At 38.2% G+C, this 25,579-nt stretch overlaps 1 protein-coding gene across 1 annotated transcript in view; it reads right to left on the bottom strand.

Annotated features, from left to right (window-relative positions):
- The window catches only part of LOC140158783 (uncharacterized), a 30,039-nt gene that overhangs the window by 2,561 nt on the left and 1,899 nt on the right, over positions 1 to 25,579 (bottom strand). The window contains exons 2-16 of the mRNA XM_072181997.1: positions 13,374 to 13,868; positions 13,109 to 13,248; positions 12,423 to 12,572; positions 11,456 to 11,596; positions 10,565 to 10,820; positions 9,968 to 10,025; positions 9,596 to 9,747; positions 7,941 to 8,689; positions 6,812 to 7,308; positions 5,813 to 6,226; positions 5,082 to 5,277; positions 3,932 to 4,279; positions 2,615 to 2,838; positions 1,668 to 1,848; positions 762 to 920 (exon numbers count right to left, since the gene is read on the bottom strand). Of these exons, the coding sequence (XP_072038098.1) occupies positions 762 to 920; positions 1,668 to 1,848; positions 2,615 to 2,838; positions 3,932 to 4,279; positions 5,082 to 5,277; positions 5,813 to 6,226; positions 6,812 to 7,308; positions 7,941 to 8,689; positions 9,596 to 9,747; positions 9,968 to 10,025; positions 10,565 to 10,820; positions 11,456 to 11,596; positions 12,423 to 12,572; positions 13,109 to 13,248; positions 13,374 to 13,868 (4,160 nt within the window). The remainder of the gene's footprint in view (positions 1 to 761; positions 921 to 1,667; positions 1,849 to 2,614; positions 2,839 to 3,931; positions 4,280 to 5,081; positions 5,278 to 5,812; positions 6,227 to 6,811; positions 7,309 to 7,940; positions 8,690 to 9,595; positions 9,748 to 9,967; positions 10,026 to 10,564; positions 10,821 to 11,455; positions 11,597 to 12,422; positions 12,573 to 13,108; positions 13,249 to 13,373; positions 13,869 to 25,579) is intronic.

The following is a 25,579-nucleotide window of genomic DNA, read 5'->3' as shown; positions in this document are numbered from 1 at the left end:
TAAAATGGACTCTGCATTTAATTTCCTCAAATTTTGTATATGATGTAGATTTAACATCTGGAATGTAATGCAAGTGATGTCGTTGCTGCTCTTCTAAATTCATTTTTAAAATGTCCGCCCCAGACCAAGGTGTGCATTGTGGAGCAACTTTGTCGCGTAACTATACATCTCAAAGACTTTGTGGATTGTCTATCATATATACAATGTCAAAACCCGACACAGAGCAGTCATTACACATAAATTTCTTGCTCTTTATTAAATTATAATCATACTACCCCATCTACAAGAAAACTTCTGCATTTCCTGATGCATTCGCTTGTTATCACATCAAAAGAATGATCGCTCTTGCTAAGCTAATGAGATGCCAATGTTTCATAGCATGATTCAATCACCCAGTCTGAACTCCACTTCCATGTCTACACAATGCATGCACTACACTATAGTAGTAAAAAAGTTCTCTGATAACTATAGTCAATCTCGTCTCAAAATTGAGATTGCCACCAGTGCGTTTAAGCGGACAATGTGTGTGCATATGCCCTGTAGGATTAGGTTAACACATGCAATTTGAAACTACCACTCTGACATCCAACATGCCATTACTCTAACCTTGATGCACTTTATTGTATAGCGTAATAGAACTGAGCTAACTTAATCAATCATGCATTGTCACCATGCACTTGGGAGCTAGTGACATGTGGAAACAGCCGGCCGACTAACATAAAATTCAAGGAGTTTGCAACTATGATACTGATTTTACTTACCAAAATCATTCATGTCTGATGAGGATGTCACATGATTCAGTAGCACCTGTAAGAATCTGGCTCCGTATCGGTTGACCTTTGCCTTTGTGACCCCTGTCACATTCAATAACTCATCTTCACAATAAGGTATATTAACTGTCATCTCTCGCAATGTCAAATCTGAAATGAATAGGTACCAAAGGACATATAGATAAGACTTCAGGACAGGTCAAGTTTGTACTTTACAGACACCGGCATAGTTCAAATGTTCATAGTCAGAATTATTAACAAATAATGTTCTGTTTATATTGCATCCCATAATGGGACAGTAAATAAAATTAGGACTTTTTAATAGGGGATATCAAGTAACTGCTGTCAATCAAATTCTGGCTTGTCAAAAATGCCTGTCTATTGATGAATTAGGAACTTTACAATATGAGTAACAGATTAAATTATAGAAAACAAAGTAGAGGTGGCTATGTCGGCATGAAAAGTTTTGATTAGTAGGTTCCAAGTAGAGTTTCTTCCACTGACTCGGAGACATGCCGCAAAATAAGGCCATAGGCCTAGAAATATAATGCTGTGTCGGACACATGTTTTCTAACCCGGGTTAGAAAACACGTTCGTGCAAATGTTTTCTAGTCAGAAACGAGTCTCTGAGTATTTCTTCTTTATAGAACTGGGGCCCCGAGCACTGATGAAGACCTCAGCATCGCTGGATGCAAATGTTTTTGTTGACTTCGAACTTTTGCTGTGTTCAAGGATTATGTCCGACACAGCATTATATTTCTAGGCCTATGACCTTATTTTGCGGCATGTCTCCCTGAATCAGTGGAAGAAACTCTACTTGGAACCTACTAATCAAATTATAGAAAACAGTTGTTATGCAAATCTTGGAGTTGTTATGCAAATCTTGTAAGTTCTTACCACTGAATATATTAGCACTGTTCACACCATACTCCTGGGCCAGTTGACGACACAATTCTCTCAGTTCTTGAAGCAGCTTCTGTTTCCCTGCATCCTGTGTCATCTGGGAGTACCCAGATTCATCTTGCTGTTGTTGCTGCTTTGATCTCGCTGCTTTGTAGTCCTGGACACGGAGCTTAACCTGGAGAACAATCAACAAAGACAACAAAAATGTGCTGATTAACTTGAAATCTGGACTCTTGTATCTAAACAATTTTATTTTGACAAAAGACTGACAGTTAATACTATCATTGAGTTTCTGGCATTGAAATTCAAAAAGTTGTAAAAGGGCATCAGCCCTTATTCATCTCAAAAGCCCTGGAAACAGTGTTACTGTTAGAGATAAGTGGGGTCCTCAGGCTGCATGCCTGTTAAATCACTGCATGCCCACTGATACACTATCCTGTTGACCTACAGGGCCCTTGGAATTTGTATACATATGTCAGCAAACCAAGACTCAATGTTGACTTCTACACAACTTCTTTGTTGCTGTTTGGTACTTGTTGATGGCGAGTCTGGAGTCTTAGAAAGTGTCACAAAATGTGGACCAGAGTAACATTAAACATGATTGTTGCTTAATGGTTTATGTGTGTGTCTTGTGCCACATTGGTCAGTGAATTCCTGTAAAGTGTGCTGAGGCTTGTGGGTTTATGCCTGTGTGTAGCGCACTATAAATCAATGCGCTTTTAAGAAACATTTAACTCTTCAAACTGTTAAACATGCTTTATGTGTCAAATTTAAAATTAAGTTTGGGTCCATATAAAATTTACAAGGGCCTGTAAATTTTGGAAATAATATTTCTGACACTGCCAAAAAAGTTAAGGTTGCTAACTCAATTGGGTTGCATTTAGTCTTATGTGGTAGCGTGTGAATAAAATGTATTGATTTATTTAATTTGTTGGCATTACCTTCCTTCTCCCATTCAGTACATCATAAGCTTTAGGTCCCACTTTACAGTAGCTGATAGCCTGGTCCATGTGACCAATAAACATGTCCTCTTTCAGGATGCCTTCAATCACCATTTCTCTCATGAGACGCTCACAATCACCTCGGTTGAACTCCTTCTTCTTCATCAGGCTGAATACTGCACTACGGTCGTGACAGTTGTTGACAATCTTTTGTGCTGTGCTGCCTGTAAATTATAGATATAAAAAATATAATCAAATTTGTTAAGGAAAAATTGGTCACACTTGATTGTTGATGACTGTTCTACCGAGAAGTAAATTTGCCCCCATGAAATAGACTTCAATCCAAGTGATCTCCAATAAGCCCTTTCGCAAATATTGGACTGTGCATCAACATCCGGGTCTTTTTGGCGAGATGGAAAACACAATCTCCTCCATTGATGATGAACCACGCCTGAAAGGGTTTCCCTCATGATTTTACTTTCTAGCTAGCTAGCTCATCAATACTTTCATTGTCTTATGCAAGTGTTCAGAGGATATCAAAGACCAAAAACTATGCAAAACACATGCAGGAAGCGTTTCTTAAAAAGTGCAAAGTTCACCCTCATTGAAATACGGTATCGAATCCTCATACAATGTTTATCTCTGCATTTTGATTTGAATTTGCAAAAAGGCTTATTGTTAAGCCAAGAATTCTCCCCGTTGCGGAAATTCCGCGAAAATCACGGAATTCGGAGGTAAAGCGGAAAACGCATTTCTGAGAATTTTTTTTTTTTAAATAAGCAAAAATGACCTAGAAAAGAAAAAAATACAATTGAAAAGAAATAAATAAACTACTAAATGAAATGGGTCTTCAAAATTCATTAAATTCAGTCAAATCTGTCATAGATTTACCATACAACGCCTGTCCTACCTCCCATTGCAGCCATGATACCCAATCACCCATCCCAACTTTGCAACATCGCAATGATCGTCACATTGGCCGGGCTTTTTAATCAGTTTATTCTTGGATTGTTTGCAAACAATTTAAAATATTATTATGTCAGAAATGTGCTAAAATTACAAAGCGGAGAAAATCGGAATTTAGCATTTGTAAAGCAGAAAATTCTTGGCTTTAGCTTATTGTGTCGAGTATCAGCATACTTCAATGCCGGTACAACAAAATTGATTGACTAATTCATTTGGCAATGATCTTCTTTTCTTTTAATCACATCTGCTAATCTTAGATTAAATTTAATTGTAAAGTAGGTATGCCGATGTTGATTGATTAAATGATTGATTGATTGATTGATTGACTGATGGAAATTCAGCAAAACTCACCCATGAGAACATCTACATAGTGATTAATGGTGAACTGTGATGAAGACTTGTAGGCACGTTTCTTGTACCCCCGTCCACCAGATGCCGTGTCCGGACTGGTCTCTTTGATAAACTTCACTATAGCTTTAGCTTCTTCTGTTACATCTAAGGCAGTGAATGTTTGTTTTGACATACAGTTATCACAAGTGCTCTGTCGACTGGCTCTACAGTTCTCCCTGTCATAGCCTGTCTCGCCAAAGTAGTTGAGAACCTGAGCACGTCGGCAGTCAACCTGGTTCTCACAGTATTGCACCATCCGGTAGAGGTTGTCAATGTGAGTCTTCCTGGCTTCATAGCTTCCTGAATCGCCTGAAGATAATAAAAAAAAGACAATCCTGGCTAATATTCTTTTTTTTCTTCTTCTCAAGTAGCAGGTTTTAATTTCTGGCTATCTATGAATACCACCAGTCCATGTGTAGAAACTGATATCACCAACCTTTTCCATGTCACACATTGCAGATAAAATATTTGAATAAGGTGGTTCGCAAACCACTAGATACCCCACCCGTTTCGTCATGGTCACAGGGAGGGTTGTGATTGAAATATGTGGTTCTCAAAACTACTGGCCCTCTTGACATAGCAGTTTCAAAAAGCTCCAGTGGCATCCACAGCTGGATTAACCCAGGACAATGTTGATATAAAATAAATATAACCCTATTTGATCCATGACCCACCTCCGAACTCAACCACCACCTACTTAAGATACATCTAAAGAAGATGGACACCGATACTCGCTTAGATAAAAAAGTATTGTGTTATCGGGCACACAATCAGAAGGACACACACTAATGCTCATCGTATCTATATTTCCCTTACCTGTACTTTTCAAATCCCAAATATTTAATGTCAAATCAGTGCAGAGTAGGTCAGATATGAAAATTTAGGAAAAGTATAGATGGATTTTCATAGGATTCATTGAATAAAACTAAATGTATGAGATAAAAAAATTATTTGCATGAAAACATTTCTCAAATAAAACAACAAAATGCTGAAAAATTGCTCCAAAACAAAATGCACCATTGCCCTAATTTGTAATAATCTGCTTCTTATCAGCCCTTTTTTTTTTTTTTTTTTTACTCTGAACACCATAATTCCCCATCCTCAAACTTACGTTCCATCATTCGCCTAAGCCTTGTGACATCCGAGTAGCTATAATACAGTATACACTCTGCTGGGTCTCCGTCCCTCCCTGCACGGCCTGCTTCTTGATAGAATCCTTCCAAGGATTTAGGCAAGGAGAAATGAAACACAAACCTTACATCGGCTTTGTCTATACCCATACCAAAGGCTATGGTGGCACATACAACCTGCAAAATTGAACATCACAAGCATGTTGTTAATGTCATTACTGTAACATACAAGACTGTAAGTGTAAATCATGTGAACAGCATTGTGCAAGCCTGATTAAAAATAAAAAATAAATCTGCAAGAAAGTCATTTATCATTTGGATGAGCAGGTGCCAGTAGCAGTCACATCTCACCTCTATATTGAAAAGGCTTATATACATAGATTGGAAAGTTCCTTGCCTGTGCCCTCTGTGCATGCTTGAGTTCAGCTGATGCAGGTACATCGTTTGGACCTGCCATCACTCATCTGAGCATACACAGAGTGCTCAACTTCGCTCAAAGCCCTCAAACTTCCTCTTGTGTACTTTTGAGTTCACTAACGCACCCAGCACTTATCGCCGACCCCATGGGCAACAGGCCTATCTTCATCGATATGGAAAAAGGCAACTGGTTTCAGAAAATTACAGAGCTAAGAGGTTCTCCCACATCATTGAGACACTAGGTGGAAGTTGGCATACAATGCCTCATTGCATTACACTAAAATGATCTTAATACCTTGTAAGCTCCACTGATCCAGCTCTGTTGTACTGATGAACGCTCTCCATCACTCTGTCCTGCATGATAAGGACATGCCTTGATACCTTGATTACTCAAATCCTGAGCCACTGTCTCACACTCCTTCCTTGACAGGCAATACACAATGCCCGACTGACCCCTAAAGCGTTTCTTGATGGTGTCCACGATGACAGACGATAACCTCTTGGGCTGTTTCTTCTCCACAGAGAACTTCAGATTCGTCCTGTCAAAGCTTCTGGTGAACACTTGAGGGTTTTTCATAGCCAGCTGGTGAAGGATATCCGTTTTGACACGTGGAGTAGCGGTCGCTGTCAATGCCATCATGGGTACGCCAGGGAATTTCTCACGTAGATTGGAGAGTTTCTTGTAATCAGGACGGAAATCATGACCCCACTGCAATTATAAAATTGAAAGATATTTTGATAAAATTGTGTGTAAGGGATGACTGTATATTGCAACTTTCTCTGAAAAATTATGGTAAATAGAAGAGATTTCTGCTTTATTTGAATTTTAAAAAAAGCCTGACAAGACCATGTTTGCATGCCATTTGTGAAAGAAAATAGTGCAAGTTTGAACTGACCCATAGTGCCCATGCTTGACCTTTTGTTTTTCACCACATGGGAACAGCATGTAGAGCTCTACATGGTGTTCCCATATGGTGTCTTCCCAGTCTACTGCAAAGATGAAAAGGTTTTCCCTTTTCCAATTCAAATTGGTTTTGCTAGTACCAGTATGATATGAAATCCTACATTTTCATGACTAAGATGACCAATGGAATAACTGACTTGCATTCTTTCTTAGAGTTTTATTAAATCTCATACTTTCATTACAAATCGACCTAGGCAAACAAACAAATTGCATGTATTCTTGTTACATGCCATGTCATTTTCAAAAAATACTGAATTCTAAAATTTACTTTGGCAGTGGACATCTTCGCAATATTTGAAAATTTCTTACACAAATTCTCTACTTGCTCACCTGACTGACACAATGAGCCTCGTCTATCACAAATCTCTTAAGCATCCCTCTGGCATACAGATGCTCCATAGCGCTGAGCAGTTTCATACTAGCGCTGATCTTCTCTGGCGTAACATACAAAAGCTTCACACCAGGGTCCCTCAATGACAGCTGTCTATAGATATTGTTCTCCTTGCTAGCAGAAATATCTCCGGAGAGATGAGAGGCAGGGACGTCCAGTGAACATAAGGACTCCACCTGGTCTTGGATAAGAGATTTGAGAGGGGAGATGACAAAGGTGACGCCATTCTCCAGGACACCTGGCAACTGGTAGGTTAGACTTTTCCCACCACCTGTTGGCATTAGGATGAAGCAGTCATTTCCTAACAATGCCGCATTGATAGCTTCAAGCTGGCTAGGTCTGAACTCATGTAAACCAAATGTCTTGCGGAACACTTTCACCAGTTCTTTGGAGTGTTTGAAGTTGTGTCCTGCAAATTTACTCTTGGATTGTGAAGCTGAAATAGAAAAGTGGTGTCAGTATCAAACAAGAGTGAAAAGAAAAGAAACAGAATAAAATCATAATCTTAGCTTAGCTACTATATTCCATGAAAAAAATGCAGCTGTCTATAGTTTTCAAGCAGCTTTAATTGCACTAGCTGATTGTGATTTACTAACAAATTATACAAAATAACAGATGGCTGATTCTATGAAATATTTAGAGGATCAAACTTAAGCTAAGAATGTATTTTCTTGGTGTGAGTTGCAGAAAAAACCTTGAGGCAAAGTAGAGATAAACTGCACCATATATCACCATGTATTTTTAACTCCTCCTAAGCGGAAGGTTTATATTAGTCAAGCTCAATTGATATCCAGTACCATCAATTGACAGTGGATGTCAATTGCATATTAGCACCTGCTAGATCAACTTTGCAACTACCATTTAAGAACTTGAAATGAACATGGACTTGGAATTTACTCCCTGTGATGATGTTCCACCTTAAAGTTGGAAACACAGTGCAATTGACAAAATACTTTCACATTTGATTACCTGCATTATTAGTAAATGGACTAAAACAATAATGGATGATACTTTATACAAGTGTTTCATATAAAATTATTATGCGCTTTGATACAGTTGAGTTCATACCTTGAATCATCAAGCTGTTATCCACACCATCTTGATTTCTTGATTGCACATTACTCCCCTTTCTACCCGTCAGCAAAGTTTGCATCATGGGTGCACCACCTGTTACAGGACTTGACTTCCCAAAGGTGCCACCTGCCAAATTACCAAAACTTCCCGACCCAGATGGTGATGGTCTTGACACAGATGCAGCAGGTGATGTCATGTCGTCCATTCCACTCCACCCTTCATCATCAAAGAAACTATCTCCTCCAAATGGAGATTTGGGAAGACCTGATATGCTACTTCTTCTGGAAGATGGAGAGTCTGAGAATGCACTGACATTAAGTCTATTACCAAGGCTAGGGCTTGTACTAGTTCTGCCATTCCCTGGTGCTTGCAATGGCACAAAAGATGGCTTTCCTCCGACAAGACCAGGACTTGCGTTTGATGTTCTTGTCACTAACGGAGTGACATTCCTGGCAGGAGGTGCCATTGGTTCTTTGAATTCAGATACCCTGTCAATGGGAGAGAACTCCCTACTACTGGCTGTTGATATATACCCTGAATCTATACTTGACATAGTGCTAGGCATACTATTCGATGTCCTTAACAATGATGGTGGTGGTGTTATGTGGTCAGTACTGGATAAAAAGGCACCATTTGATGAGTTCCTCTTCTGTGATGAGAATACTGGACTGTCGGACCTGACGGTTGATTTACATTTCCTGAGACGGGATTCAACTTGTTTCCTTTTAGCTCGTATTCTCTTCCTGCAACATTGAAGATAAACGAGACTTGATTTATTCTGTAAAAAATACTTTACAAACACTGTAAGTCTGTTCACTCACCTCAACCAATATTTAAATGAAACACGGAAACAGTGGTGGTTGAGAAAATAATGCAGAACTTGGTTAACTATGATTGTAACCTCCTCCACAGGTTTTTCGCTGTGTCTCTTATCAGCTGCAATCAATTTCATTAGCCCACTCCACAAAATTGCAGTAATTAGTTCCCACTCATTAATGTCTTTCCAATGTTGTTGTTCCTTTTGATGTACATGCTTGGATTCAACACCATAATTTCTCACATAATCGCTTTCTACAAAATTTTAGACATCTTGATAATGGGGCAAAGTTCCAAACAAGCAATGTATTATACAATGAGAACTGTGATTCATCAATTGTATAATTTGTTCCAGTTTTGGTCACACACTCTGTGTGTATGTGGGTAACGATGGACACAACTACATGTATGCACTTTTAAGGGCTCATATTGAAATTCCCTTACACAGGAAGGTGTGCGCCATCCTGTGCTAGCCTTCTTTTGTTAAAATCCTGGGCAGGGTGTATCACTGATGCATATAATCCATCCGTTTTATGACCAAGCTTTCCTGAGGCGTGCGCTTAGCAAGGGGAATCCTGCATTCTTTCTGTATGAAAACGTGGTAGGGTATTTCAATATGAGCCCAAAATAACCCCATTACAATGCTTATGTTGGCATTGGCAAGAAACAAACCAGAAAATACACTTTTGCAATCATGTTACAAGTGTGAAGTTAAACACTACAGGTTGAAGAAATGAAATACGGCAATCTGTGCAAATTTGCACAACCCTGTACATCAGATCTGACAAATTGTTTCAGATAATTGGAGTTTTCTGTACAAACACCTCCCTTACCTGAGAGATAAGAGTTGTTTTACATCTGTTGGCCATGCAGCAACTTGTTCTGATGAGATGGAGGCATCCAGCAGATCACACACACGTTCCATGATGTCAAAGAGTAAACTATTCAGACCATCAGATCTTTCTTGCAGTCCAGCCTCTGTTATCTAATGGTCAAGAGGGAACAAACATGCACAATTTGAGTTAAGTTTTTGATGCAATAAGGAAAAAGTTCACATCAACAGATATTGTTTTTTAAGGTAACCCATACCTCCCTCCCTTATGTACAAAATTTCAAATTAATCTATTGGACTAGCACTCAGAGACAGATTTGAAATGGATTTTATACACTATGTTTATTCATGTTAGCAACTTCAGCAGACTCACCCCTTCAGGAAGTGGTTGTAGCAGAGGATGGTTGTTGTACTGTTGTATATCATTGATGCTGTTAAAGGAAAATTAAAGAGAGCAATTGGTTTCAATTAAAGTAGGTAATGGGGCAATGCATCCTGCATATCTAACCACAGATTGTCACAGGTTCATGACATTTCCCGATGCGAGACAAGAAGATGTCTAGGTTCTTTTACCACCCAAACAGGAATTCTTCTGCTTTTACAAACCGCGAAAGCTGAGTGACCGCCGCCTAGTGAACATATAAAGACAAAACAGTTCACTAATCCAAAGTGTTACAATTAAACAATGCACCAAATAAACACAAATCCCATCTGGCACACAATCCAGCTTGAAAAAAACAAAACCAGAAAAACAAACAAACAAAGGGAAGTGCCGGCTCGGGATTCAATTTCCACCCACGACGACCTACTTGGTTTCAATTAGTCAATTTCAAATTTAAGCCTGTAGAGTACTATTCAATTGTGGATAAACATTTCTTAAATCACTCACACACCCATGCTACTCTGAACTATATTCCTGCAAGGAATGAATTTACAGATACTCCAAATATATTAAAAAAGCTAAGATTACCTTTCAACTTCAACACCTTCTGTCTTCTCCAACTCCTTGGGGACATTTTCTGAAACTGTAAATCCATAGTCCTCCAAGTCACTCTCCTCCTCCCTCATAGGTAGTGAATCCTCATCGACAAAGTCATCAAGGTCAGTTGGTCTTCTTTCAGGTGAATTAGGGATCATGTCATCATCATCAACTTCTGCCAAGTTGAATGGTGGAGGAGACGGGGGAGGTAGCGGTATGATGTTCGCAATTTCATCATCGGTTTGATCTACAAAAAATAGCATACAAATATCAGTTTGACTTGTTACAGACTGGTGAGTATCAATAAAGGTGATGCATGAGACAGCAATATCATCCACAGCATTACTAGCATGGTGATATGCAAGTTGAAGTCTTTTTTTAAGTGTCACATTAATGTGGTGGACCAGTGTAACATTAAAGTTTTAAATTTGAGTCAGACCGGTTGTAGGCTTATCCTGCCTATTAAATATAATTATTACAATGAGAGACATGAGCGAGAGGGGCGCTTGATCATTTCAAATACCTGTACTCCCAAGTCATCCAGCCTTAATTGACAGAACCATTAAATTACCACCCACCTCTATTGAAGTATACACTAATCTGATGAACCAAGTGATGGTCAGAATTCATTCCGCCATTACTTGTGGCCATCCACACCAAACCGGTGTTGTAACTGCCCAATTGGGTGGAAAGGCACTGCTGCAAAATCAACCTTATATTGTATTGCATTATAAACGTTCAGCTTCCTTTTGGAACACAGTTTAAAAATTCCCGCAAAGCCTGCATCATTTCACATTTCAGGTGTGATGGCTCACTTGAATTTACCCACTTCTGATATATGTTACCTTCCAAAAATGACCCTTTCAGTAAAATCTACCTTACCATCATTCCCCTCTTCAGCTTTTTGTTGGTGATCTTTAGTTTCTTGGTCATCTTCATCACTGTCATCACTAACTAAAGGAGCAGGAGTATGATTAAATCGCCTTGCTCGCTGTGAATAGCGTTTTCGGCTTCCTGTTGGTGCTGTTACAAAATTCAACAGATGTAATTGTTAGTGTCTGCTGTCAGAATGGTAATCTAGATATTAATTGGATAACACTTCACAATTTCAAACATTTGGAATGTTCGCAAACTCTTAAATCTCTGGTTATCTACAAAGACCTACAAAAAAAGAACATTTGTTTCTGCATATTTGCATTGTGTAAATTTACTTTTTAATTTAATTTTTGGGGTGAAAATGTCCACTTTTCTCTTTCCACCATCATGTCCAATCCAATATGCAACCCAAAACATTACACTTGGTGGATGACAAGTCACACATTGCAAATTGCAATTTGTTTATGGCACTTGACCATGGTCGGAAAAAATGTGGAAACCAAGATCTTTCCTGTGAAATTTTGGTATTTTACTTCCCCACTTAATTAGAAATTGCTGAAAATATTTATAATTTTGTGGAAAATTTGGCTCCTCTCATCTTCCTGGGAAATGTGTCAACATGCTGTGTTTCAAGCCAGTCGGCTAACATTGCTGTTAGTTACTTGAATTCATCTATTATCAGATCAGACTTGTGTTCCCCCATAATCAAACTTATGGGGGAACCATGCAATGGTTGAAAAGCACACATATCCGTATACATATCTAGACATAATCTTAGGTGTAATTCAGGATTATTATAATTTTACTGCAAACATCTTGTCTGTTGATAGCTGTTTTATATAATTTCACATATAACTGTTTAAAGGTTTACAAGAAATGTTGAGACCTTAACTTTTAACCTGGTATCAAATGAGCAAATATCATAAACAATTAAAAAAACTTCTTCCAAGTCCGATAGATGTGTAATACTTACCTATTTCATTTTCACTGTCGCTCTCACTACTTATTTCATTGATCTGACATGTAGCACTTGGTTCTGCCTGTGTGAGTGTTAGATCTATGGTCTCACCTGGAGGCATACTGTGTGCACCCTCCTTGGATGATGCTTTGGCTTTGGATTTCCCTATGTGGAAAAGGAAAAACATTTCAATGATTGAATATCCAACACAAAAATTCACCTTCAGTCACCATACCGACAAGGGTGTATCCTTTATGTAAGAGAGCACCAAACAAATCCTATCTCTAATCCTAATCCTAACTAGAACTATAACCCTAACCTTTATCCCAACCCTAAATCCTAACCCTAACTCTAATCCTATTAGTATTCCGTGCTCTCTTACACTAAGTATAAACCCAGATAGGTCCAATTGGACCAGAGCTTGTTCCCTCAGTGCCCAAGCAATAAAACAACATTACATGCAACTTTGTGATGAATTTGTTCCTGAAAGTTATTGTGTTATCTATACATTTATTGTACATAGGAAATATTGCTAATTTTGTGGATTCTGGCTAATAAATTATCCTTCATCTCTTATAGTTTGCAACTTTAGGCTAAAGACACCTCATGTTTTGTTAAATGGTTGACATGTTTCAAATCAACATTCTATATAAATGTAATAGTCAAATATTTCCAGAACTTATGCATGTTACAGCACATACCTTTTGGGGTTGTGAATTCTTCAATATCATCTTCAAGGTTTGCAAAATCTTGATCGTCATCATCAAGAGAAAAGTCAAGACCCAAGTTTGGTTTTGATGTTTGATATACAGCCTCTGTTAGCTGTGACTGGATACTGATTCTGAAAGATAATTTGATAATATTGTAAAAATTATAGTTTTAAAAAATTACTCAAAATATTTCAGTTCGCTGAATTAGACACCATTTATCAAAAGTTTCACTAATTAGTAAAAGAATCAAACTTACTTTCCTTTCTTCTGAGCTTGCATGGGAGACACAGAAGCCACTGGTTTGGGAATGGTTCCATATGCCACTGATTTGCTAACTGTATGTTGTGCTTGCTTTTTATGATGCACATTGCTACTGTCACTTAATGGGAATTTCTTCCCCACGGGTGCACTACTACCACTACTACCCGCGACAGATGATGCCCCGCTACTTTTAGGGCCAAACCAATTGGTCAGTGATGCTTGAGATGCTTTACCAGGGAGCTTCTTGGAAGTTTGAGCTTGCTGGAACATTCTAGGCTTGGAAGTTTGATGAGTTGCTGGTGGCTGTTGAAAGATGCTTGGTTTTGCAGGTTGAACTGTCGGACCTTTCTGGAGGATACCTGGTTTAGTTGGCTGTGGTATAACTCCAAAGCCACTGTTTGAGGTAGATGCTGGTTCTGGCAATACATTGTGAAGAATTGGTGATCTGTGTGCTTTTCTTGACAATTTGGAAGACTTAAACTGGAAATTCCTGCAGAAAAGAATAGCACAAAATATACATTTTCCACTTGTAAAATAAGATTAATAGGCTAACATACATATGGCCATGTGTTTTGAGTTGGGCCAGTAAATTGGTGGAGATGTTACAATGCATGCTTGCAACAAAGCTCAGGCAGAATGTTGCCTTTTTGGACACAAAAATGCATTCGATCCTTAATTTTGTATCAACCAAGTCTTTTATGCACAATTAAAGGTGGGTACCAATTTTATATACCGACACTGTTGACCAAATTTTGACCTGCGCAAATCATTAAGTGTGTATTTCCCATAGACAGACAAAATGGTTCGAGCCAGTCCGTAAGTGTGTGAGTCTAGCCTACACCTGACAGTGTCACCTTCAGTCTTTCCAGGGGATACCAAATTTGTTGCCATGTTGGGCAATGGGGGGGGGGGTTAATTAGACAGTATTTGAAGAAATCCAAACCAAAATCCACTGGACTCGCTATAGAAAAATTATTTAATTCGTGTACATCGTGGAACATACTCTTTGCGTGGCTGGATAACATCGCTAATATGGACGCGTAGAGTAGCGTTGTACACTTGTGTATTAGCATGATTAGTCGCAGAGTAACAAGCGTAGTTGAATGTTCCACGATGTACAAGAATTTAATAATTTTTCTATAGTACAATGTCAGGCGTTTCTTTACTTTAGGGGGTTTTAATATTCTTACACGTTATAGCTGCCTTGTGGAAGTACAGTGTTTTCAAAGTTTTGATATATATAACAGTCTTCGAAATAAATTTTATAAATCTAATGATATATTCTTAAAGTGTATGTAGCTGGGAGGAAAAGCCGACGATCAATTGAAAATTTTGACCTTTTATATTGAAGATTTTCCCCAAAAGGACCTACTTTTTTTTGGTGTTTTGGGAAAAAATCCATATCTTCAATACGAAGGTCAAAATTTTCAATTGATCGTCGGTTTTCATCCCACCTACATACACTTTAAGTATAAATCATCAGATTTATAAAGTTTACTTCAAGTACTGTTAAATATCAAAAATATCAATGTTTAATGATTTGCCATAAAATGTGTATTACATTGCGAATTTCAAAATATCCAAATTATTTGATATCAGAAGGACATTCTTCGTATTCAGAATGCAATTCGATATGTCTGATGTGCTCTAATGTCCCACAATAAATACTGTCCAAACGTTCATACCCCTTCCCTTAAGGACTTCTAATTTTGACCCTCTGTGGGACTGTAAGTGTACACTTAACATGAAATAGCCCATATCATGCATATATATCTGTTCAAAATAAAATATATATTCAAGTGCAAGGAATCATATCTGGTTTCTTTGATATGAAATCATTTACGGGAGATATTCATCATTTTTTACTCCGGTATCCAAAGATTTTCGTCTCATATCAAACTTGTGCATAGTACATTCACGTGTATCGATCCCGGGTATTGATTTTAGTATCTCTGCTGACAAAGTAATTATTAGCCAGGCGATGTCGGTGTGTGCCCAATGTCATGACTCAAAATGAGTATAAGAATCACATGTATACTGTACAAAATACAGTTGATTACAGCCCCCCAATTTTTTTCTTGCCCCCTTTACGTTGGGCCCCCAGTTTTGAGGCAAAACCCCCAAATTACGTACATTTCTGCTTTTTGCGGCAATTTTGGGCAAAATTTGTTGATTTTGCCCGCCCAGAAATTCACTTTGCCCCCGGCTAAGAACAGGCACATCTGAGCAAGGGCGTTATTTATTTTACTTGATAATAAAGCCCTACGGTATGTAAATCAGTGCCATTGAAAACACCATTTTTGGAGAAAATGATGAATAAAGCCAAAATTAATCTTTTTCAGATGCTCTAGTTTGCATTGACAACATACAGATTCAATGACTTAGGAACCAGAATGTAACATTATTGTCTTATTCTTATGCTGGGGTTAGGAGGCAAATAAGTGATTCATAACACTTGCAATCTACGTAGCAATAATCAACATTTATTCACAAATACCATCCAAATATGTGTCCAGTGGAAAGACATCACCCTGGATTAACCACAGTACAAAACGCCAATTGAAACAAAAACAAAGGGCGTATAATCATGCCAAAAGTACCGGTGATGATGATGACTGGCAAAAGTTCCGGTCATTAAGGAGGAAAATAACTAGAGACACTAGAAGACTATAGAACCTACATAAAGGAAGTATGCATACAGGGGAACAAACAATTTTGGTCGTTTATCAAGAACCTGAAAAAAGATAGTTCAGGTATCCCAGCACTTAAAAGATGAAAATTGCATGCTTGTGACAGACAACATCAAAAAAGCTGATCTGTTAAACAGACAGTTTGAATCTGTTTTCACACATGAGGACTCATCTCCATTACCCACCACTGATACACCCAAATTTTCGTACACTGTATGCCTGATGTTGATGTGCACGGGGTTGAGAAGCTTCTTAACCAACTCAACATACACAAGGCCCCTGGCCCAGATGAAATACCATCCTACATCCTGAAGGCCTAATCATCCAGGATTGCCCCCATTCTTACGATTATTTTCAACAAATCCCTTGCCTCTGGTATTCTACCAGAGAGCTGGCGTCAGGCTAACATAACCCCCATATTTAAAAAAGGAGAACGTACAAAACCATCCAATTACAGACCCGTTTCTTTAACATCTATTAGTTGCAAAATTCTAGAACATCTATAGATTCAAACATCATGTCCCACTTAGATAACCATAACATCCTCACAGATAAACAACACGGATTTAGATCCAAGCATTCATGCAACACTCAACTTATACAAACAGTCCATGATTTTGCCAAGTCCTTAGACCATCGTAAACAAACTGACGCAGTAATCATGGACTTCTCGAAGACTTTTGATGTTGTTTCCCACCCCTGTTTACTTTTAAAATTAGATCACTTTGGTATAAATAACACCACTCATCGCTGGATTTCAAATTTCTTGTCCCATAGAAAACAAAGAGTTGTCGTGGGTGGCGACCACTCTGAGTGGGTCCCTGTGCGTTCAGGTGTTCCCCAGGGGACGGTCTTAGGCCCCCTTTTATTTTTAATATATATTCATAAATGACCTCCCTGAAAATTTGTCATCCCAAGTGCGATTATTCGCAGATGACTGTGTGATTTATAGGGAAATAGTAAACGACTTTGATGCAGAAGCCTTGCAGAAAGACCTTGATACTTTGTCGGTTTGGGAAAGGAACTGGCAAATGAGATTTAACACAGAAAAATGTTTCACACTGAAAATTACACATGCTCGTAAACATATTTTCACACATAAATACAACTTAGGAGGTACAATATTACAGGAAACTGACTCACATCAATACTTAGGAGTTGAAATCACAAAGGATTTGAAATGGAAAAAACACATCAATCAAATATCAGCGAAAGGTAACAGGGCACTTGGATTCATTAAACGCAACCTCAGTTCATGTACTGAGGACATCAAACTCACAGCTTTTAAAACCTTTGTTAGACCAACCATCGAATACTGCTCCGCTGTATGGGATCCCTACACTCAAGATCAAATTTACCAACTAGAAGCGATCCAGCGTAGAGCAGCAAGATTCATCAAAAAAGACTACAGCAAACGCACCAGCGTAACCAAACTTATGAAGGACTTAAACATGGAATCTCTAACTGACAGAAGAAAGATTGATAGACTGTCCATACTACAGAAAGCCAGAGAGGGTCACCTGGCCCTGCCAGTACAAAACATACTGCAACCAACCCACCGATGCCGTCATACTAAACGTAGCCATCCAAACTCGTATCAGGAATTACAAGTCAGCAAGGACGTCTTCAAGTACTCCTATTACCCCAGAACAATAAAATCTTGAGTGGAACAATCTACCAGAAGCATTAACGCAACAAACAGACTCACTTCAATTCAAGCAAAGCATACTTAGCATCCAAGACCACTTCCTTAAGGGCTGGGGTATGAGCGTTTGGACAGTATTTATTTTGGGACATTAGAGCACATCAGACATATCAATTGCATTCTGAATATGAAGAATGTCATTCTGATATCAAATAATTTTGATTTTTGAAATTTCGCAATTTAATACACATTTTATGGCAAATCATTAAAAATTGATATTTTGATATTTAACAGTACTTGAAGTAAACTTTATAAATCTGATGATTTATACTTAAAGTGTATGTAGGTGGGATGAAAAGCCGACGATCAATTGAAAATTTTGACCTTTCGTATTGAAGATATGGATTTTTTCCCCAAAACAAAAAAAAATTAGGTCTTTTGGGAAAAAATCCATATCTTCAATATGAAAGGTCAAAATTTTCAATTGACAGTCGGCTTTTCCTCCCTGCTACATACACTTTAAGAATATATCATTAGATTTATATAATTTACTTTGAGGACTGTCATATATAAAAAATTTGAAATATATTTATTTTATATAATATGTAATATATTTTGTATTACATTGTGTTTTTTTAAAAATGAAAATTATTTGATATCAGAAAGACATGCTTCGTATTCAGAATGCAATTCGATAGGTCTGAGGTGCTCTCATGTCCCAAAAAATACTGTCTAAACTTATAATAAACGCTCATTTTGGATCCCTTAAAAGCAACTAGTGCGCACACACTAGATTTTCCTTTTTGTTTGACCCCACCTGGGGTGTTGGAAAGTATTTAAGCAGAAGCAGAACGCTGCCATCTTGGAACGGGTTGCCAGCCCGAACGATGTGAGTCAGAATCAGATATCACCACAATTTACTTCACTTTTGAATATTTTTTTGTGTGAGATATGCCTTGTGCAAATCGCCGTTTTTGGTCAATAAAGGGGTCAGAAAGGGGCATTTTTGGGAAAAAATTCTATTTTGACCCAAAATTCATCTTCTGACAATTTAAGGGAAACATGGTTTGACAAAAACTTTCACATAACAATTCCAGTTATTTGCTGGGAGAAAGCACTTTCTTGTTATCGCTTGGGAAAAATCATTGCTTTTGCCTAAAATGGGCTCAAAATGGCAAAATTTTCACCACCTTAAAGTTTGAATTTTCATACAAAATTTCATGTGTTGAAAATGATAATATACATAATATTCAACAAAAATTAGATTAAATTACAATGAAAACAAAAAATTGACAGGGGGGCACAAAAATTATCAAGTTCCCCGGCCATGCACTCTATTTATATCAGAGAGAATATGGCCCAATGTTCCGACAGTAATTTCATCATCACTTCGGTGATCTTTTCTTTTAGACCACCCGAGCTATATAAGGTTACAATAATTACGATTTTATCAAATTAAACTTTCGCATCAAGGTTAAACATGTTTTTAGCGATTCAAACATACCTTTTACTTTGTCGAACAAGATTTATTTTGTTCCAAAATCCACGTTTTTATCGCAATTTTGGACGTAAAAGAGCCGAATGCAAAACCGGTGATGCAAACTCAGAAACCTTCGCAGTAGCACAAGCACTTGATGTACGCTTTCGCTTTGACAGTGATTAACGCTATGCGTATCAAGCATTTTCAAACGCGTTTGACATTTTTTTACTGCGTGACGCAATTCTGAATTTATTCAAGATGGCGAATTTCTCGAAAAACGCGATGTATTTTTCTTTAAAAAATTCCCTCATTTCACAAATTCTTTGCCACTTTCCACTCATCTGATCATCTTTTCATGTAACGGAAGTGATGCTGCTTTTATGAAGGTACGTTTCTTGTTTTTCCGATGATTTGTAAATTTTTTTTAAGACAAAAACTTCCGAGCATAATAGGCGTTTTCACTTGTTTGCAAAAAGTTGTTTTAGCCTTGTTTTTTACCCCATAATTTCCCTCATTTATCGAAGCCCTGCCCTCCTTCAAATATATTAAACCTTGACTTCAAAGTGTTTGGCAACTGTTTAACCTTGATGCAAAAGTAAACCTTGATGCAAAAGTAATAATTTAGTCCCTATATAGCGAGGGTGGTCTAAAGGAAAAGATCGCCATATGGCATAACTTCACTTAGCAATTTACGGGGACAGGTAAATGGCGAGTTAAGAATGGGCGAGTTAGATGAAAAGCGAGTTAGATTGGCGAGTTACCCCCTGCAGAGATTAATGAGTGACCCCTGCTGAGAATACGACAAGTCCCATTGGCGAGTTAAGATTTACAACAAGTCCTGCTGGCGAGTTACGACAAGTCCCATAAGCGAGTTAAGATTTTTACGGCAAGTCCCACCGGCGAGTTAAGATTTTTACGGCAAGTCCCGCTGGCGAGTTAGCATTTTACGGCAAGTCCCTTGGCGAAGTTACGATAAGTCCCATTGGCGAGTTATGATTTCAAATACCAAATGCTTTATATATATTTAATTCTCACCATCTGCTGTTGTCTGCCATTTTTCAAGAAGGCTAATTATCACATGCTGGGTAATTAATGATGGTTCAGGGCACCTATGTTCAGGGTAATGTATTGGGTAACCTTTGCAAATAATAATTTTAAGCAGGAACCACTTGTCAGAGAGGCCCAGCAATGTAATAAATATATCAATTAACAGATCTGCAAGTATGGTGAGAGTACATGGATATTTATTATAATACTAGCGGGACACCCGCGCTTCGCGCGGGTCCCCGCTAGATGAGTAAATGGGAGCGTTCACTAAAACAGGAGGAATTACTAAACAGGTAGAATCTGTCATTGAAAAGGTAAATTTTATTTATCTGAGTCTGACCCTCCTTAGGCCTACGTTTCTATTTAGCTTCTTTCTTTCTTTTTAGTTTCTTCTACATGGGCCAATTTTGTTCCATTAAAAAAAAAAAGAAAAAGATTTAAGATTGCAATGTTTTTTTATTTATTCAATCCCTTTCCGGTTACTTTCTAAATCTGTCCTTTCTTATATTGCCCTTTTAGCTTCTTTTTTTTTTATTTGCTGCTTAGCTTGTCATTTCCCGTTTTCATGTTATTTATTTAATTCTATCCTCAGTTTAATAGCTTTTTTATTTAAATTTCCTGATCTTATTTTAGGTTTTTTCAGTACATTTCCTGATTAGTTTTTTTTTCCTTCTTTAGCCTATTTTATTCCCGTTTTCATTTTCTTACTGTGACTAACTATAACCCACATAGTCGTACCTTTTTGTCCTCATTTTATTTTATTTTTTATTTATAGTAGGCCTACCTCTTCATGTTGTTTGTACTTTTTAACAAACATCTTTTTCCCGTACTTATTACGCCCTACCCTCATAGCGTGTCTACGGTCGTTCACCCGTAATATCATTCATTACGTGACTCTGCGTCGTTTACTCGCGCGGTGGCGTAGTGCTGCGTTACCAGCGGTATCGCTCGCTATGCGCACGCGAGCTGGCTTAGCGTTAGATACGCCCGTCATGACGCCGCATGGCTATCTTAGCAACTGAATACTCTCTTTGTTTACCTAGGATAGCAACGGACCACATTTTCACTGATTTTGAGGCCAATTCTTGACCATTTTCCATCAAATTAATAACAGGACATTCCCGTTTATTTCTCGATCTCCCGTATGAATTTGGCGACATTTGGATCGAAACTGACGGAGCCTTTTCACTTTCATACATAGATAGTCACAACATTAGCCTATTTATAGTAAGATTACAAGGTAAAACATTACTTTCTGAATTGAAGACCTCACAGGAAAAACCTACATCAAGTCCTACATGTAACTCGCCAATGGGACTTGATGATGGTGTTGCTGTAACTCGCCGGTGGGACTTGACGGCATTGCTGTAACTCGCTTATAGGACTTGATGGTGTTGTCGTAACTCGCTTGCAGGACTTGACTAGAGTTGGGCGACTAAGTCGCCAATAGTCGTTAGTCGCGACTATTACTGATAGTCGCGACTACGACTATTGAAAAGCAAAAGTCGACTAATGCAAGTATATTTTTGTGTTAAAAAATTACTTTAAAAAAGTGCCAGTTATTCGCACCAAAACCAACCAAATACTAACATATAAACTGTGAAAAATGTGAAAAAATGTTAGTCATTGTCTTACCAATAGTAACACTAACCAACAAGTAATCATAAAGTCCATAAATCATCATTAAATTGGTATTATTGACTTGTTGTCGAACTACTTTCCCACAAGATAAAAGCCGTCAAAAAACTCAAATTACTTAGAACTGTCGAACATCTCATTATGATTATAATTTATGCAGCGATAACAGGTGTAGCAGCGTCATTGCGTGCATGTACAGACCCAGGTTGGGTGTTTGTACCTACTACTGAAGGTATGAGATTATTTTAACTTTGGAAAGAAACAGCGAGAACTTCCGAGAAGTGTTTTCCAAAAGGGAAAATTTAGGAAAATATTATTAGATTAGAAGTACTTTTCACGTAATTTCAAAAAGCTATGCTTATTGTGGTAACAGAATATTTAGAAAGCAACAGGAAAATAAACAAATTAGCTGACAAACAGTCGTAATGTTGCAATGCCACCCCTGTAGCGACAAATGCAGTAGTCTAGATGAGGTCAGGTGACGTAGGTCGGAGGTGAAAGTTAATCGTACATGCACGATGCAAAACATGGAAACGAACGAAGATCGCTATTGGAATATTGAAGGTTTGAGAAATTATATGAAGTTTCTTGTGCTGTTGCTGGAAAGTGGCAAGTGAATTTAATTGAACAGAAAAGTTAGGCCTATATTACAGCATTTTACAGTCAAATATTTGCATCGCAAACGTGCGATACAGTGTAGCAATTTGTATCGCAACAGTGCTGGTTTGTGTAGCAAACTGTGATGCGATGCCGGCAATCACAGGTCCTGTAATCATGCATTATAAATACTAAATTGCCACCAATCTTTCACCCGATTTTTCAGTCCAATTTTAACCACAGATAGTCGCGACTATAGTCGTAGTCGCGACTATTTGCTGCCGACTAGTCGACTAGGAAAAAGTGATAGTCGCCCAACTCTAGACTTGACGGTGTTGTCTTAACTCGCTTGCAGGACTTGATGGTGTTGTCGTAACTCGCTTGCAGGACTTGATGGTGTTGTCATAACTCGCCGGTGGAACTTGTTGGTGTTGTCGTAACTCGCCTTTAGCTTACTTCGTGGGGGGAATTGGCCAAAAACCTAATCTCTGTGGGGGTAACTCGCTTTTCTTTAACTCGCCTTTTTTTAACTCGCCTAGTTACAGCTCCCCCAATTTACAGTAGAAGATTGGTTTTGGTGTCAAATTGTTTCTGAGAAGTTCCCTCTTCCAATATACAACAATTCATGTTAATAGAATTAATTTGAAATTTTTATGCCTGTCCCTACCCTGCAGCCCCCCAAATCATAATGCCCCCCCCCGAAAAAAATTTCCTGGTGCCGCCTAGTACAAGGAACTTATACGATGTCCTCATTCACAAACTGATACTATCTGTCCATCGTATAAGACTGTTACCGTACGGCAATGTGGTGAAGGAATATTACACAGTCAAGAATAGGCTCCATCATTTTTTGATTATGATCCCTCCCAGTCTCCCGAAACATCAAAACATCAAAAGCGTTGCACTTATACTTACTTAAGACTGTCCTTTTTCACATAACACAGAAAAAGTAGGGCCAACTTGCCTAGAAATGGTCAAATTTTGGCAAGAAATATCTCTGTGTAATCCTATGACAGTCCCATATCACATCGTTATCGGCGATCAAGGTTTTTTTTTTTCTGAAGTTTGGTTGGTACCCACCAGCGTCATGCATGTGACGTGACACAGCTAAAATAATCGACCGGGAATCGGGGATCGTTAAAACGTCAACAAATTTCAAAACACAGAAAGCAGTAAACTTAATGGCGAGCGGTCCGAATTTTGAGCCATACAAGTTTACGTGGTGAACTTTGCTCGAGAAACACTAGCCACGAATTTGCTCACGGATGCCCTTGCATTCGTGGCTAGTGTTCCTTTGCCCGGAATATCGGTCGGTAAACAAATTACGTAAGCTTACCGTTACGTAATGTCATTGTAATAACAATAGGCAATTCTGAAATACCCCCTAAATACCTCCTTGTACATAGCTTTACCTACCAATTTGTTACTATGCGAGTTGTTGACGTAATTCTCAGTTCTATGTGTCATTTCAGGTGCATTGAGGTAAATATTTCATTACTATTTCTGGAGAAATTGCTGCAATATTTTCCGGCGATCGGCTGGCGTCACCATTTTGTCAGGAAGTAATTCAAGTAAAAGGTCAGAGAGATGCAGGTGGTGAACGCCGTGCAATCTCTAAATTCAGTAAATTTGCTTTGTCAGCCGTGTAATTGAATGGGATTTATATTTTGAAATTTAAAAACGCTTAAAATATCACAAACAAGTAGGCCTATGTTAATAAATATTAATACAAGCTGAAACCGTTGGAGTTCGATAATGAACCCTACAAAAATAACCTTCAAATTAATTAAATATTGTAAAATTTGATTATTTACTGGTTGCGAGTCACTCTGACGTAATTCGCGCCGTGTTGGTTAGGCTCGATCACTCAGTGTGCAAATTGAATGGCGCTGCATTACCAGTGATCACGGCAGCTGCGAAATTCATCGCACTTGTGTGGAAAGTGCCATCATGTGCATACGGCTAAGCAGTTTTGCCGTCTCTCTCTATCATGCATGTCATCCGCCGCCTGACTGAGGGCAGCAATCTAAGGTCAGGTCACGTCAAGTAAGCTCACGTGGTAATCAGAATAATTAAGATACTCTCATCTATAGAATCTGTTAGCCTATGACCTCCCAGTCATTATTCATGAATATTTACCTCGCGCCAAATGCCCGTACAGGTTGAGGCTAAATTTCTGCCATCTTTTCGTCGGCTGTGCAGTCATCAAAAATCAGCTTATATTTGCTTCAATTTTAGGATCGTAAGTATCGAAAATGTAAAAAGGTACGGCGTAATACATGAAATAGAATAAAGCTTATAATGACACGCTTATGAAGTGTGTTTGTGAACTATGAAGCATGTTTACGTCCCGGTACAATTTTATGTATCGGACTCTGCACAAGGATGAAATAGAAGCCATCTCTAACAGTAAATGCCATCGCATTTACGTGTTAGAGAATATGCTCGAACAAGGTGAACTAGGTGCCGCCACTGATTACAGTACTATTTTTACATAATAAAATAAATTGCACATGAAGATTGCAGAACATGAAAAAACTAAGTTACAACCCAACACAACTCGCAAGTACCAAGCAGTGTTCGAAATAAGCAGTTATCCTCTTGTCCAAAAATCACTGGGGACAACCTAGGTCCATATTGAGCTATGTACTTATCCCCTGGTGGACAACCACTATATTTAACCTCCAAAAGTATGATACATTTTGGGGACAACCAAAATGTATTGAGGACAAGCAGAATTTATGCTTTAGTTATCCTCGGGATAACCTTCATATTTTCCTTATTTCGGACACTGGTACCAAGTAGGCCTGGCATTTTCGGGTAATTTTGTACCGGGTACCCGCCATAATTTTCGGGCGGGTAACCGGTACCAAATTGCAAAAAAAAAAAAAAATTTTTTAATTTTTTTAAATTTTTTTTATTTTTCGGTTTTGTAGTGTCTCTGGACCTAGACCTAAATGCCAGGATCATTCATGGTTGACCTAAAAAAAAAAAAAAAAAAAAAAATTTCAAGATATTTTGTTATTTTTTATATGAAAATTGATAATTTGTATTCATGTCCGGGGCCACTGTAATGGTGAAGGGGGGTATCAGCGCGTCCGAAA

Source organism: Amphiura filiformis, chromosome 8, assembly GCF_039555335.1.
Source record: "Amphiura filiformis chromosome 8, Afil_fr2py, whole genome shotgun sequence".
NCBI classification, from domain to species: Eukaryota; Metazoa; Echinodermata; class Ophiuroidea; order Amphilepidida; family Amphiuridae; genus Amphiura; species Amphiura filiformis.
Note: the sequence above shows the minus strand (reverse complement) of the source record. Positions and strands in the feature narration are given on the sequence as shown.